Source organism: Balaenoptera borealis, assembly GCF_965194805.1.
Source record: "Balaenoptera borealis genome assembly, chromosome: 5".
NCBI lineage: Eukaryota > Metazoa > Chordata > Mammalia > Artiodactyla > Balaenopteridae > Balaenoptera > Balaenoptera borealis.
This window is the reverse complement of record NC_138862.1, coordinates 8427077-8444000: the sequence shown is the minus strand read 5'-3', so window position 1 is coordinate 8444000 and position 16924 is coordinate 8427077. Positions and strand designations below refer to the sequence as shown.

The 16924-nt window shown below is 41.7% G+C and overlaps 1 protein-coding gene across 1 annotated transcript in view; it reads right to left on the bottom strand.

Moving 5' to 3' along the window:
* The window catches only part of VPS26C (VPS26 endosomal protein sorting factor C), a 50466-nt gene extending 35605 nt beyond the window's left edge, over window positions 1-14861 (bottom strand). The window contains exon 1 of the mRNA XM_082394592.1: window positions 14142-14861. Coding sequence (XP_082250718.1) covers window positions 14142-14198 — 57 coding nt within the window. The 5' untranslated portion in view covers window positions 14199-14861. The remainder of the gene's footprint in view (window positions 1-14141) is intronic.
* Window positions 14862-16924: the final 2063 nt, after the last annotated feature.

The following is a 16924-nucleotide window of genomic DNA, read 5'->3' as shown; positions in this document are numbered from 1 at the left end:
ACTTTGGAAACACAAATTAACTTTCTGGATTCAATGAGTCGTCTCAGGGAGAAGGTGGCATTGCTCAAGCTCTGAGGAAGGTCTCCTGTCTCTGAGCTGTGCAAATTGTGACAAAGACTCTGGGGAATCAAATTTTGGACAATTTTCTATTTCTGAGTTAGAAGATAACCATATATACAGGAATTCTGAAGTCCCTGTTCCCACATTTATTTGAACCATTCTCTTATGAATGACCATCCTAGGGACTTCCCTGGTGGCGCAGTGGTTAAGAATCTGCCCGCCAAAGCACGGGACACGGGTTCGAGCCCTGGTCCAGAAAGATCCCACATGTCATGGAGCAACTAAGCCCGTGTGCCACAACTGCTGAGCCTGTGCTCTAGAGCCCATGAGCCACAACTACTGAGCCTGTGTGCCACAACTACTGAGCCCGTGTGCCACAACTACTGAAGCATGCGCGCCTAAAGCCCATGCCCCGCAACGAGAAGCCACCGCAATGAGACGCCCGTGCACCGCAATGAAGAGTAGCCACCACTCACCGCAACTAGGGAAAGCCCATGTGCAGCAATGAAGACCCAACACAGCCAAAAATAAATAAATAAACTTATTTAAAGAAAAAGAATGACCGCCCTAAAGCAAATACAAGTAACGGGGGGGGCGGTCATGTGTAGCTGTGGGGATACATCAAAATAAGAATCTTACCAGCATCTGTCTAGAATTTATGTCTAGAATATTATTTATAATTACAAAGCAAAATCTGTACTATACCTATAAGACAATAGTTTTCCTTTTCTGATCAATGCATTCATAAAACCATTAGTCATAAATTTTGCTTAAAGTCTATATTTCAAGTCTTCAACTATCATTTAATAAAGTTTCTGAGCACCTACCAAGTGGCAGGTACTGAAAGGTCTAGGAATACAAATATAAACAAATTATTTTAGTTACGCCAACTCAGAGAACAAATTAATTACAACACAAGTTAATTAGTGCGATGATTGCGGTATATATAAAGTATGCTGGTAACCCATTATAGGTCACTACTAAATTACAGAAAACAATCCCGTGTTAGTCTTTCTTTTCTCTGACCACTGGAATTTCCTGGCATTCTTTTTCATCACAACCTCACTTTCTGGTTAAAGTTACTTTTCTCATAAGGACTTTTCTAAAATTTAAATATTAAATTTGGGAATTACTATAAGCCTCTAGTGAGAGTTTTTATAACAGAAATTAGAACACACACTTCTAAGCAACTCGTATGTCAAAGAAAAAGATCATAATGGAAACTAGAAGAAATTTAAGTTGACAATCATAAAAATACTACGAATCAAATCTCGAGGGACAGGGCAGTGGAGCTTTTTTTTTGGGTCTTCCCACATCCCCACAGAATGTGAGGCTGCTAAACCATGAAGCCACGGCACCATCTTTTGGAACAGCACCTTCTGCCAGCATCTAGGCAGTGATTTGACTTCTTCCAATCTCTCCCTCTCTCCTGGTCCCCTGCTCCTTTCCTGTAGGACCTGGGTGGGATTTCAAGGGCGTCTGCTTTATAATAATTCACCAATCTATTAAAAACAAAAACTTATGGGATGCAACTAAAGTTGTACTTAGAGAAAAATGTCTGCATTTTAAAAAGATGGCTACCATTTAGTAAGCTAAACAGCCAATTTATGAAGCTAAAAAATGAAAACAGGGACTTCCCTGGTGGTCCAGTGGTTAGGACTCTGTGTTTCCACTGCAAGGGGCATGCGTTCAATCCCTGGTCAGGGAACTAAGACCCTGCATGCTGTGAGGCTTGGCCAAAACAAAAAAACAAACAAAAAAACTGAAAACAAACAAACAAAAAACACAGGAGAAGAGCACAATAAACCTAAGGCAAAGAAAATAAATATTCTGGGAAGAGAATATAGCAAAGTCACTTAAAAAAAAAAAATCAAAAAAAGAAAATTACAGACCAATATCGCTGATGAATATAGATGCAAAAATTCTCAACAAAATACTAGCAAACAGAATCCAACAACACATTAAAAGGATCATACACCACGATCAAGTGGGATTTATCCCAGGGATGCAAGGATTCTTCAATATATGCAAATCAATGTAATACACCATATTAACAAATTGAAGAATAAAAACCATATGATCATCTCAATAGATGCAGAAAAAGCTTTTGACCAAATTCAACACCCATTTATGATAAAAACTCTCCAGAAAGTGGGCATAGAGGGAACCTACCTCAACATAATAAAGGCCATATACGACAAACCCACAGCAAACATCACTGTCAACAGTGAAAAAGTGAAAGCATTTCCTCTAAGATCAGGAACGAGACAAGGATGTCCACTCTCACCAGTATTATTCAACATAGTTTTGGAAGTTCTAGCCACGGCAATCAGAGAAGAAAAAGAAATAAAACGAATACAAATTGGAAAAGAAGAAGTAAAACTGTCACCGTTTGCAGATGACATGATACTATACATAGAGAATCCTAAAACTGCCACCAGAAAACTACTAGAGCTGATCAATGAATTTGGTCAAGTTGCAGGATACAAAATTAATGCACAGAAATCTCTTGCATTCCTATACACTAATGATGAAAAATCTGAAAGAGAAATTAAGGAAACACTCCCATTTACCACTGCAACAAAAAGAATAAAATACCTAGGAATAAACCTACCTAGGGAAACAAAAGACCTGTATGCAGAAAACTATAAGACACTGATGAAAGAAATTAAAGATGATACCAACAGATGGAGAGATATACCATGTTCTTGGATTGGAACAATCAATATTGTGAAAATGACTATACTACCAAAAGCAATCTACAGATTCAATGCAATCCCTATCAAATTACCAATGGCATTTTTTACAGAACTAGAACGAATCCTCTTAAAATTTGTATGGAGACACAAAAGACCCCAAATAGCCAAAGCAGTCTTGAGGGAAAAAAACGGAGCTGGAGGAATCAGACTCCCTGACTTCAGACTATACTACAAAGCTACAGTACAGTACAGTAATATGGGAAAGGAAATAGTCAATCAAGTCCAGGAAGCACAGAGAGTACCATACAGGATAAACCCAAAGAGAAACACGCCGAGGCACAAATTAATCAAACTAGTAAAAATTAAATACAAAGAAAAATATTAAAAGCAGCCAGGGAAAAGCAACAAATAACATACAAGGGAATCCCCATAAGGTTAACAGCTGATTTTTCAGCAGAAACTCTGCAAGCAAGATAGGAGTGGCAAGACATATTTAAAGTGATGAAAGGGAAAAACCTACAACCAAGATTACTCTACCCAGCAAGGATCTCATTCAGATTCGATGGAGAAATTAAAACCTTTACAGATAACCAAAAGTTAAGAGAATTCAGCACCACCAAACTAGCTTTACAACAAATGCTAAGGGAACTTCTCTAGGCAGGAAACACAAGAGAAGGAAAAGACCTACAAAAACAAACCCAAAACAATTAAGAAAATGGTAATAGAAACATACATATCGATAATTACCTTAAATGTAAATGGAGTAAATGCTCCAACCAAAAGACATAGACTGGCTGAATGGATACAAAAACAAGACCTGTACATATGCTGTCTACAAGAGACCCACTTCAGACCCAGGGTCACATACAGACTGAAAGTGAGGGGATGGAAAAAGATATTCCATGCAAATGGAAATCAAAAGAAAGCTGGAGTAGCAATTCTCACATCAGACAAAATAGACTTTAAAATAAAGACTATTATAAGAGACAAAGAAGGATACTACATTATGATCAAGGGATCAATCCAAGAAGAAGATATAACAATTGTAGATACTTATGCACCCAACATAGGAGCACCTCAATACATAAGGCAAATACTAACAGCCATAAAAGGGGAAATCGACAGTAACACAATCATAGTAGGGGACTTTAACACCCCATTTTCACCAATGTACAGATCATCCAAAATGAAAATAAATAAGGAAACACAAGCTTTAAATGATACATTAAACAAGATGGACTTAATTGATATTTATAGGACATTCCATCCAAAAGCAACAGAATACACTTTCAAGTGTTCATGGAACATTCTCCAAGGTAGATCATATCCTGGGTCACAAATCAAGCCTTGGTAAATTTAAGAAAATTGAAATCGTATCAAGTATCTTTTCCGACCACAACGCTGAGACAAGATATCAATTACAGGAAAAAATCTGTAAAAAATACAAACACATGGGGCTTCCCTGGTGGCGCAGTGGTTGAGAATCCGCCTGCCAATGCAGGGGACACGGGTTTGAGCCCTGGTCTGGGAAGATCCCACGTGCCACGGAGCGGCTAGGCCCGTGAGCCACAACTACTGAGCCTGCGCATCTGGAGCCTGTGCTCCGCAACAAGAGAGGCCACGATAGTGAGAGGCCCGCGCACCGCGATGAAGAGTGGCCCCCGCTCGCCACAACTAGAGAAAGCCCTCGCACAGAAACGAAGACCCAACACAGCTAAAAATAAATAAGTAAATAAATAAATTTATTAAAAAAAAAATACAAACACATGGAAGCTAAACAATATGCTACTAAATAACCAAGAGATCACTGAAGAAATCAAAGAGGAAATCAAAAAATATCTAGGAACAAATGACAATGAAAACACGACGACCCAAAACCTGTGGGACGCAGCAAAAGCAGTTCTAAGAGGGAAGTTTATAGCAATACAATCCTACCTCAAGAAACGAGAAAAATCTCAAATAAACAACCTAACCTTACACCTAAAGCAATGAGAGAAAGAAGAATAAAAAAACCCCAAAGTTAGCAGAAGGAAAAAAATCATACAGATCAGAAATAAATGAAAAAGAAATGAAGGAAACAATAACAAAGATCAATAAAACTAAAAGCTGGTTCTTTGAGAAGATAAACAAAATTGATAAACCATTAGCCAGACTCACCAAGAAAAAAAGGGAGAAGACTCAAATCAACAGACTTAGAAATGAAAAAGGAGAAGTTACAACTGACACTGCAGAAATACAAAGGATCATGAAAGGTTACTACAAGCAACTATATACCAATAAAATGGACAACCTGGAAGAAATGGACAAATTCTTAGAAAAGCAGAACCTTCCGAGACTGAACCAGGAAGAAATAGAAAATATAAACGGACTAATCACAAGCGATGAAATTGAAACTGTGATGAAAAATCTTCCAACAAACAAAAGCCCAGGCCCAGATGGCTTCACAGGCGAATTCTATCAAACATTTAGAGAAGAGCTAACACCTATCCTTCTCAAACTCTTCCAAAATACAGCAGAGGGAGAAACACTCCCAAACTCATTCTATGAGGGACCATCACCCTGATACCAAAACCAGGCAAAGATGTCACAAAAACAGAAAACTACAGGCCAATATCTCTGATGAACATAGATGCAGAAATCCTCAACAAAATACTAGCAAACAGAATCCAATAGCACATTAAAAGGATCATACAAAAAAAAAAAAAAAGCCATGAAGAACCTAGTGGCAAGACGGGAATAAAGACACAGACCTACTAGAGAATGGACTTGAGGATATGGGGAGGGGGAGGGGTCAGATGTGACAGGGTGAGAGAGTGTCATGGACATATATACACTACCAAATGTAAAATAAATAGCTAGTGGGAAGCAGCCGCATAGCACAGGGAGATCAGCTCGGTGCTTTGTGACCACCTAGAGGGGTGGGATGGGGAGGGTGGGAGGGAGGGAGATGCAAGAGGGAAGAGATATGGGAACATATGTATATGTATAACTGATTCACTTTGTTATAAAGCAGAAACTAACACACCATTGTAAAGCAATTATACTTCAATAAAGATGTTAAAAAAAAAAAAGGATCGTACACTACAATCAAGTGGGGTTTATCCTAGGAATGCAAGGATTCTTCAATATATGCAAATCAGTGTGATACACCATAGTAGCAAGTTGAAGCATAAAAACCATAGGATAATCTCAATAGATGCAGAAAGGTTTTTGACAAAATTCAACACCCATTTACGATAAAAACTCTCCAGAAACTAGGCATAGAGGGAGCCCATCTCAACATAATAAAAGCCATATATGACAAACCCACAGCCAACATCATTCTCAACGGTGAAAAACGGAAACCATTCCCTCTAAGATCAGGAACAAGGCAAGGCTGCCCACTCTCCCCACTATTATTCAACACAGTTTTGGAAGTTTTAGCCACAGCAATCAGAGAAGAAAAAGAAATAAAAGGAATCCAAATCAGAAAAGAAGTAAAACTGTCACTGTTTGCAGATGACATGATACTATACATAGAGAATCCTAAAGATGCTACCAGAAAACTACTAGAGCTAATCAATGAATCTGGTAGAGTAGCAGGATACAAAATTAATGCACAGAAATCTCTTGCATTCCTATATATGCAAGAGATTTTTCATTCTTCATTCCTGATGAAAAATCTGAAAGAGAAATTAAGGAAACACTCCCATTTACCACTGCAACAAAAAGAATAAAATACCTAGGAATAAACCTACCTAAGGAGACAAAAGACCTGTATGCAGAGAACTATTGATGAACTATGACAATGATGAAAGAAATTAAAGATGACACAACCAGATGGAGAGATATACCATGTTCTTGGATTGGAAGAATCAATATTGTGAAAATGACTATACTACCAAAAGCAATCTACAGATTCAATGCAATCCCTATCAAATTACCAATGACATTTTTCACAGAACCAGAAGAAAAAATTTCACAATTTGTATGGAAACACAAAAGACCCCGAATAGCCAAAACAATCTTGAGAGAGAAAAACGGAGCTGGAGGAATCAGGCTCCTGTACTTCAGACTATACCACAAAGCTACAGTAATCAAGACAGTATGGTACTGGCACAAAACCATGAATATAGATCAACAGGATAGAAAGCCCAGAGATAAACCCACGCACAGATGGTCACCTTATCTTTGATAAAGGAGGCAAGAGTATACAATGGAGAAAAGACAGCCTCTTCAATAAGTGGTGCTGGGAAAACTGGACAGCTACATGTAAAAGAATGAAATTAGAACACTTCCTAACACCATACACAAAAATAAACTCAAAATGGATTGAAGACCTAAATGTAAGGCCAGACACTATAAAACTCTTAGAGGAAAACATACGCAGAACACTCTATGACATAAATCACAGCAAGATCCTTTTTGACCCACCTCCTAGAGAAATGGAAATAAAAACAAACAAGTGGGACCTAATGAAACTTAAAAGCTTTTGCATAGCAAAGGAAACTATAAAAAAGACGAAAAGACAACCCTCAGAATGGGAGAAAATATTTGCAAATGAAGCAACAGACAAAGGATTAAGCTCCAAAATATACAAGCAGCTCATGCAGCTCAATATCTAAAAAACAAACAACCCAATACAAAAATGGGCAGAAGACCTAAATAGACATTTCTCCAAAGAAGATATACAGATTGCCAACAAACACATGAAAGGATGCTCAACATCACTAATCATTAGAGAAATGCAAATCAAAACTACAATGAGGTTATCACCTCACACCAGTTAGAATGGCCATCATCAAAAAATCTACAAACAATAAATGCTGGAGAGGGTGTGGAGAAAAGGGAACCCTCTCGCACTGTTGGTGGGAATGTAAATTGATACAGCCACTATGGAGAACAGTATGGAGATTTCTTAAAAAACTAAAAATAGAACTACCATACAACCCAGCAATCCCACTACTGGGCATATACCCTGAGAAAACCATAATTCAAAAAGAGTCACGTAGGACTTCCCTGGTGGCACAGTGGTTAAGAATCTGCCTGCTAATGTAGGGGACACGGGTTCGAGCCCTGGTCCGGGAAGATCCCACATGCCGCGGAGCAACTAAGCCCGTGCACCACAACTACTAAGCCTGCTCTCTAGAGCCCGTGTGCCACAACGACTGAGCCCACGTGCCACAACTACTGAAGCCTGCACGCCTAGAGCCCATGCTCCGCAAAAAGAGAAGCCACCATAATGAGAAGCCTGCACGCCACAACGAAGAGTAGCCCCCGCTCGCTGCAACTAGAGGAAGCTCGCGTGCAGCAATGAAGACCCAATGCAGCCAAAAATAAATAAATAAATATATATATATTTTTTTAAAAAAGTCATGTACCATAGTGTTCACTGCAGCTCTATATACAATAGCCAGGACATGGAAGCAACCTAACCGTCCATCGACAGATGAATGGACAAAGAAGATGTGGCACATACATACAATAGAATATTTCTCAGCCATAAATAGAAATGAAATTGAGTTATTTGTAGTGAGGTGGATGGACCTAGAGACTGTCATACAGAGTGAAGTAAGTCAGGAAGAGAAAAATAAATACCGTATGCTAACACATATATATGGAATCTAAAAAAAAATGGTTCTGAAGATCCTAGGGGCAGGACAGGAATAGAGACACAGACATAGAGAATTGACTTGAGGATACGGCGAGGGGCAAGGGTAAGTTGGGACAAAGTGAGAGAGTGGCATGGACATATATACACTACCAAATGTAAAACAGATAGCTAGTGGGAAGCAGCCGCATGGCACAGGGAGATCAGCTCTGTGCTTTGTGACCACCTAGAGGGGTGGGATAAGGAGGGTGGGAGGGAGGGAGATGCAAGAGGGAGGAGATATGGGGACATATGTATATGTATAGCTGATTCACTTTGTTATAAAGCAGAAACTAACACAACACTGTAAAGCAATTATACTCCAATAAAGATGTAAAAAAAAAAAAAAAAACATTAAAAACAAATCACTGTCAAATGAGATGAGCATGAGCCGCAGTGAAAGGCGGGGAAACAGAGTGAAAGAAGCCATTCTCTGGACTCAGACTGCGCCACAAACGTCTACCAGCTCCTGCTCACTTTGCTCGCACTGTCTGTTCCTTCCGATGGAAACAAACAGTGCCAGGTGGGGAGGGAGGCCCCGGCCCCGCACACAGCTTTCAAAAGTAGGCTGGAGCCTCACTTCCTCAATGAAGCTCCAGAAGGGCCCTCCCCCACCCCCAAACGACTACACCTTACTCTGAGCTCCCTCACACACCAGAGATGCACCCACTCGAGCACAAGTACGTTAGCACCTCTTGTTTTCTCTTTACCTACTTCTCTCCAGACCTGTAAGGAGATTCACAGACACTGGTTGAATAAATCTGTTTTGATTACATAACAGTCTGAAAAGAATGAGTTGATGAAGATGTGGTGATATGGAAAGGTATCCAAGGTAAGGATATACCGTTCAGCAAAAAGAACAAGTTTTGTGTATGTCTGCGTGCGTGTCAGCATACACGTGCAACTATTACTCACAGGAAATGTCTGGAATAGTACATAAACTGTCAGCAGATACGTCCAGGGACAGAAAAAGGGGTCAGAAAGAGGAAGAACTTGACTTTTCACTTTCCAGCCTTCTGTAAAATGTTACGTTTATATTTTTAAAAATTATTCAACTGTGATTTTTTTAAAAAAACACCACCACTTTGAATGAGCGTCTTTTTCTAGGAAAAAACCCAAATGACAATTTTAAACCCAAGAATAACTTAGGTTCTCTGGTGTCCACAGAATCAAAACCATTTTCAAATGCTCCCACAACAACTAAGATACTGAAAAGCACAGGAACAGACTTGGCTGCACATGTTCCGAGGAGTCTCGTCACAGCAGCTTTTTAACTGAAATATTACAATGCTATTCACAGCACTCCTAGGAAACTAATAACTACTATTCCTACGTAAAAAGCTCCTCCATTTTGCACAAAAATGGGCGCTCTTAGGAAGGAGGTGTAATAAGAGTGTTGGCTGGACACGCTTTGCAATCTGATGACCTGCATTGGAATCCAGGCTGTCATTAGCTGGGTGATCTGGGGCAAATTCCTTAACTTGTCTAGGCCTCAGTTTCCTCGTTAGTAAAATGGGAGTGATGCTGCCAGGCTCACAAAACCCTACACCAGTGTTTCCCGAGTCCCTCAGGTGGAACATAAGACTGTCGTTACATGGACAAACATGTTTCACTTGAATGACAAGCACTTAAAACCTGAGAACACAGGTGGCAGCCACCTCGAGCAAACCAGGACAATTACAGGTGCTGCGCTCTGGCAGGCCCATGGATGAGTCCGGGCTATAGCAACCGAATCTTTACCAATGCTGTTGAGATGTACTGAGAAAACTGAAAACTTGTATTTATTAGTCCCACCTGCCGCCAGCTAAGAGTGGAAAGGGTGAGAAAGACAGGACCCCCCTTGTACAACCATGGTGCAAGCTGGGCTCGAGACACGCGCTGTCTGCGGGCACTGAGACCTCGGAGGGTTCTTCTCCCTGGGGCTCCGGGAGCAGCTGACAGAGCTGGTTGCCTCCTCTACCCATCCTTAACCACAGATGACGGAGTCCACCCAACACATGAGTCACGGCACGCGTTTCCAGGTGTATATTTTTGTCCGGTGATTAGATTTATTCATTTAATAACTTTTTTTGGCTTTAGAAAATATACAGTTGACCCTTGGACAACATGCGTTTACACTGTGTGGGCCCACAGTGGATTTTTTTCTATAAATATATTGGAAAAAGTTTTTGAGATTTGTGACGATTTGAAAAAACTCACAAGAAAAACCATATAGCCTAGAAACATGGCAAAAATTAAGAAAAAGTTAGGTATGTCACAAATGCATAAAATATATGCAGATACTAGTCTATCTTTACAAAGGCATAGGTGAGTGAGTGATATTTAATATAAAATTAATGTGTAAGTTTTCTTACCGTTTCACAACTTTGCTTTCAAGCAATTACATTTCCATACAGTATGCCTCTGTGTAATTGAAGAAACTGTGTATCAGCCTATCATAACAGGTAAGTTTTTTTTTAATGTAACAATGTTTCCAATACTGTATTGTGAATATGACTGTAATACTGTATGTGATAACAATTTTTTAATGATGCATTCATCGGTGTATAGGCTAGGCTACCACAAAGCAAACATGCTGCCGCTTATTCATTATCAGGGCATGAATTGTTATACCTGTAAATAAATGTGAATTTATTTTTCACATTATCTCTTGATTTTTGATGTCTAGTGTTAGTAATACATATAGCATCTACAGTGTTTTGTATCATATAAGACAATATTGATATAGGTACTGACAGACGAGTCACCTTGTAAAGAGACAAACTATGGTATAAATAAATAAATACAGTAAATACATAAATACAGTACAATACTCTGTAAATGTATTTTTTCTTCCTTACAATTTTCTAAGTAACATTTCCTTTTCCCTAGCTTACTTTATTGTAAGCATACAGTATATAATACATATAACACACAAAATATGTGTTAACAGTGTATGTTATTGGTAAGGCTTCTGGTCAACAGTAGTCTATTGGTAGTCAAGTTTGGGGGGAGTCAAAAGTGGAACATAGATTTTCGACTGCACATGGGGTTGGCACCTCTAATCCTTGCTTTGTTCAAGGGTCAACTGTACACAGCAACCCTCTATTTAGGAGAAGTTACACAGGGTTTTCTTTCACAATAGCCATATGAGGTCTCCTTTTAAAATGCATTTAGTGTAAAATACATTAAGTGTAAAAGTGAAGACTGGGAAATACTGTCATAAGCCAACAGGTGAAGATTCTGTTCCTAATCCTGGCATGAAGGGATGTGCACCGGATGGGCAGAGCTAATACCCCCTTCCACCCTGCCACCCACAAGGAGTGGTCCTGGCTGCGTGAAGACTTCCAGCTGGGTCAAATGGATGATTCCATCTCTTCAACTGTTTCCAATGTACTTTTCATCACTGGTACCATATCTTAAACCACAGAAAACATTCCAGCATCTCAGCTGCTATAACATCTTTGAATGGAATCTGCTAACTTCTGAATGAAAATAATAAGTATTAAAGTTAAGTGTACATATCGCCCGTCACTGCCTCCCTCAATTCTTATTTTGATATTTTCCAAGCTACAAAAAAGTTATGAGAATACAAAGTAGAGGAAAAATTGGAACTGTCACACACCGCTAGTGGAGTGTGAAGTTGTGCAGGTGCTTTGGAAAACAGTTTGGTAGGTCTTCAAAAAACTAAACATAAAGTTACCATATCACCCAGCAAATCCACTCCTAGGTATATATCCTAGAGAAACGCAAACATATGTTGACACAAAAACTTGTACTAGAATGTTCATAGTAGCATTATTCATAATAGTCAAAAAGTGAAAACAACCCAAATGTCCATCAACAGATGAATGGATACATAAAATGTGACATATCCATACAACAGAATACTATTTAGCCATTAAAACAAATGAGGAACTGATACATGCTGCAACATGCATGAACATTGAACACATTATGCTAAGTGAAAGAAGCCAATCACAAAAGGCCACACACTGTATGATCCCATATACATGAAAGGTCCTAATTAGGCAAATCCACTGAGACAGAAAGTAGATCCGTGATTGCCAGGGGCTAAGAGGGAGAGGGAATGAGGAATGACTACTCATGGGTACAGGGTTTCTTTTGGGGGTGATAAAAATGTTCTAAAATTACATGGTGGTGATGGTTGCACAACCCTGAATATATTAAAACCACTGAATTGTACACTTGAAAAGGGTGAATTTTATGGTATTAGATCTCAATAAAGAATACAAAGTAGACCCATATAACTTTCAACTAGAGTCACCAATTATTAATATTTTGGCACATTTGCTTTCTTTCTCCTCACATGTGCACACACACACAATATGGCTGGACCACTTAAAATTTAGTTATTGTGACACTTCACTCCTAAGCACTTCAGCATGTGGAGTATTCTCCCACATAACCAAAATATGAATATCATACTGGGAAAACTAACACCAAAACAAAACTCATATTTAACATACAGCCCATATTCAAATTTATCAAAAATTAGGTACTGTATTTGGTTTTCAAATTCATCTCTTGAATCTAAAAAAATTCTTTTTAATGACACTGACATATTTGAAGAATCCAGGCCAATTACTGTACAGAATGTTTCTCAATATGAATATGCCTGTTTCCTTATGAACTGAGGGAAGCTAAGCATTTTTGGCAGGAAAGCTACATAGGTGAGTTGTATCCTCCTCAGTTTTTCATGCCAGAACCCTCTATTATTATGCCAGAACATGTCAATTTCATTAGTGGTGACAGTGATGGAAAGGTGGTATTCATTGTTGGTCTTGGTTAGGATGGTGACTATCAGATTCCTCCACTACAAAGGTAACTTTTCCCCTCTGTAATTAATAATCTGAAGATGACCAATTGAATCTGTGTAAGTATTAGGTTTCCGCAAATATCTTGCACCCGAAAGGCTTTAGCGTCCCTTTTGAGACCTCCCTGCATTCACGTGACCAACCACTACTCTCAATTTTATTCCACAGAGTGTGAGCTGGCTGTGATTTCAACCCTGGTTGCACATCAGAATCACTGGTGTCTCTGGGTGTGAGACCCCAATTAGCGTATTTTTAAATTCCCGAGTGATGGATTCTGATGTATAGCAAGCGTTGAGATTCCCTGAGTTAGAACCTTGCATCCTCATTTGGCAAATAAGGAAACTGACGCCCTAAGAGGTTAAGTAGCCAGTGGCACAAAACTTGTTAATGGCATAGTTAAGATTATTTTGGACTTGCATTTTAATATGCTGTTCCTTCTGTACGTTATTAAAACAACAAAACCAGAGAAATGAATAACTTTTGTATGGTGTTAAAGCTGAGCACGGCCTAAAGTGCGTATTTCTGCTTCCAAGGTTAATTCTGCCTTTCTGGCCTTAGACCTTTGCACTGAACTTAGAAGTGAGGAACGGGTCGTTTGGTCATCAAGCTCCTCCGCCCTCAGTGCACATGGCGACAACTCAAGCCCGGGGGGCCCAACGCCGAGCTGGATGTTCAAGGGGCCCGACGGTTAGCGCTGCAGCCCTGGGGGAGCCTCTCGGCCCTGCATGCCTCCCCAACCGTGGCGGCGACGCCGGCGGGGGCCGCTCTCAGAGCAGCCAGCCGCTAAAGCGAGACGCACCTGGCAGGGATGCACCTGGTTGGTCCGCACCTGACCGGGACTTACCTGGAGGTGCGCCCTGCCCCGCCCAGGAAAACCCAGAAGTATGCGGGACCTGGGAGACAACAGAACCTGCAGGCACACCCACCCCTACTTACCCCGGCGTGATAAACCTTGTTCGCTCTTTTAACCTTAATGTCCAGGGCAGTCCCCATCTCGAATACTCCGTTTCGGGAACCACTTCCTGCCGCGCGTGACCCAAGGGAAAGGAGGGCACCCCGCCCCTCCGTCCGGGGTCCCGCCCTTTTCTTCTCTCCACCAGCAGTTGCGACACGTGACACCGCGCCTGACGCCTGTTCGACTCCCCCGCCTTCCTCCTTCCGGTGCAGGGGCGGGCCTTAGCGCTTGCCGAAGACTGTCAGTCTTCGCCCGGCCGGCCAGGAAGGGCGGGACAGGATTAACCCCACCCCTTCCGTAAAGATAGTCGTTAACACCGGAAATACCCTTCTGCTCGCCCATTTACTAGAGGGAGGGGGAAACTCGGCTCTCCCAGCGTGCCCCGCGGCAGGGGGCGGTGTCAGGGGCGCGTTGCGGGCGCAGCCTGTACCTAGAGGCTGAGGCTCCCGTCAGGCTGTGCGGTGCAAAGAGGCGTTGCGCTGTTGAGTTGGCTTTAAGGCGGTGATAACTGGGGGCTGCCTTCCCTTCCAATCCCTTCCTCTCGTCGTCTCTCGTCCTCCCTCGCTTTCTTTCGGGGGCTCTGAAGACGGAGGCCTTGTGTCCGTCTTCGGCTAGGCAGTTCTTGCACGTTCCGCGGCCCCGCGCTCCCTGCCTGCAAAGCGTGGATTGGCGGGCGGCTCGGCCGCCCCGCCCCCGCCGCCGGGCCGGGGGCCAAGGTCTCGGGGAGCGCGGGTGACCTCGCCCAGCCTCGCAGGGCCGCGGGGGCTTGTGGGTACTCCCCCGGCGCGCGCCCTGGAATGGGGTGTTGAATATTCATATTCGTGCGCAGAATGTGGGGAGGCGCGGCTCGCAGGCCCTGGGTCCCGGCAGTGCATGGAAATGAAAACCTCAAAGCAGAAACGGTCCTGCCTAGTGTTCCTTTTATTCCCAGCAAGAGCTGACTAGACACAAGGAGTACATTGCTTTGTGGGAGGATTGCCTCCAGACAGGGCAGCAGTACGGTGCTAGGCAACATGCTACGTTGATTGAAATAAAATCCCTTGTCAATGTTTTAAACAAGAACTTTTCTAATAAGCAGAGAGGTAAATTGTCATTGTTTTGGTACCTGACTTAATACAGTGCTTTTTGTTTATTTAAAATTCTTTGATTCTGATATTTGATTTTTTAAGTGCGTTACTTTTAGGATTACATGAGAATTTTTCCGTAAAACGGTATCCTGAATTAGTATCACGAGTGCCTCTCTTGGGAATGTAAGGTACTTTACAGGACAACAGTGATGGGGCTATAGCTACAATTGCTTTTGAAGGTTGATACATTGGTGTTTCCCAATATTCAGTTTTCAGCTCCTCTGTGCCCTCAGGGCTTCGTCTCGGTCTTGGATACCTTCCTGACAACTCAAACTCAGCAATTCTAAAACAATTCATTAGGGACTTAATAATCCCTGTCTAGTCTATTTGCAATTCAAGACGTGGATCCCTCTCCACCAGACTCACCCATCATTTCCAAATGGTAAAATGTCAATCTCAGTAGACAAAGCAGGGAAACAGGAAAAGAAACACCTTACAAGGAACCACATTCCAGACTTGTTTGCTTCAGCAAACCTGCTTTATACTTATTTTGTAACAGAACATTTCTTGTTCGTTGAGGACAAGTGTGCTGTATTTCACTCATCTATGTAGGTTGCACACAATCTTTCTGGAATGCTGGTGCACTGCAAAGAGCTTTAGTTCCGGCAGTTATAAGTGTAAACAGTTTGTTGGACCCTCTCCGTGTGACGGCTTCCAAACATAAGAACAGTCCATTTTTCTCCAATCGCTGCTCTTTTGAATCTTTTCTATCCCTTCACCACACCTTAGGTGATACTGTTCTGGTCAATTCAGTTACTAAAACTCAGACCCTGTCAGAGTGTTGATCTCATGGCTTGAGTGGGGTCCTAGATTCTTAGGGTGCTAAGGTACAAGTCATGGTTCTGGCTCTCAGACACTTCCTCAACATCCTCTTGAAGGCCTGGCTTCTTCTGTGTTGAGGCAAGTTTCTCTTAACTGGCCACTGCTAGAGTTCTCTCTTAGTTGATCCCTGCTTCTCTGGATAACTGGCTCTTGTTTGAAACTCCTTTCATGGGGTACATATGGGAAGACCTGATGGGCCTTGTCCTCTCCATATGTTTTCATGGAAGATCTACCTTCAGCTTGATCTTTTCCATCACCCCACTGACAGCACCCAGCAGTATACCACGTCTTCTGGGTGAGGGTCCAGCAAGAAAGCTGGAGACGAATTATCTTCCACAGAGTCCACCTGACTCTTGAGAAACACGCACCCTTGCCACACAAAAGGGCCAGACTGGAGGCTGCCCGCGGCCTCTGCTCTCCACTCTGCCATCTCTCTTCCATCTTCTTGCTCCCTCCTGAAACACAGACAGGAGTATATCAGCAAGAATGCTGACTAGACAGGTTTGCAGGTAGGAAATGGAACACCAGCCTCTCCTTCCAGTAGGCCCTAGAATAGCAGAGAGATTATCGTACAGCCTCCCCACTACATCACTTCCCACCAGAAGCACTCCCCAAGGCCAACTACCTCCTTTCATTCCTTCGCCTGCCTTCCGATATAGACTGAGAAGGAGAGGATTGAGAAAGTATTCCGTGGAAGCAGGGCTAGATCTGCAGCTTTTATTAATCCGTGGGGAAAGTGTCTGTCTCCAATTGTGGCATCTTTGTTAGAAGATGGGATACTATATTGTTTTCAGCCTTGAGCTTAGTGCTTGTTC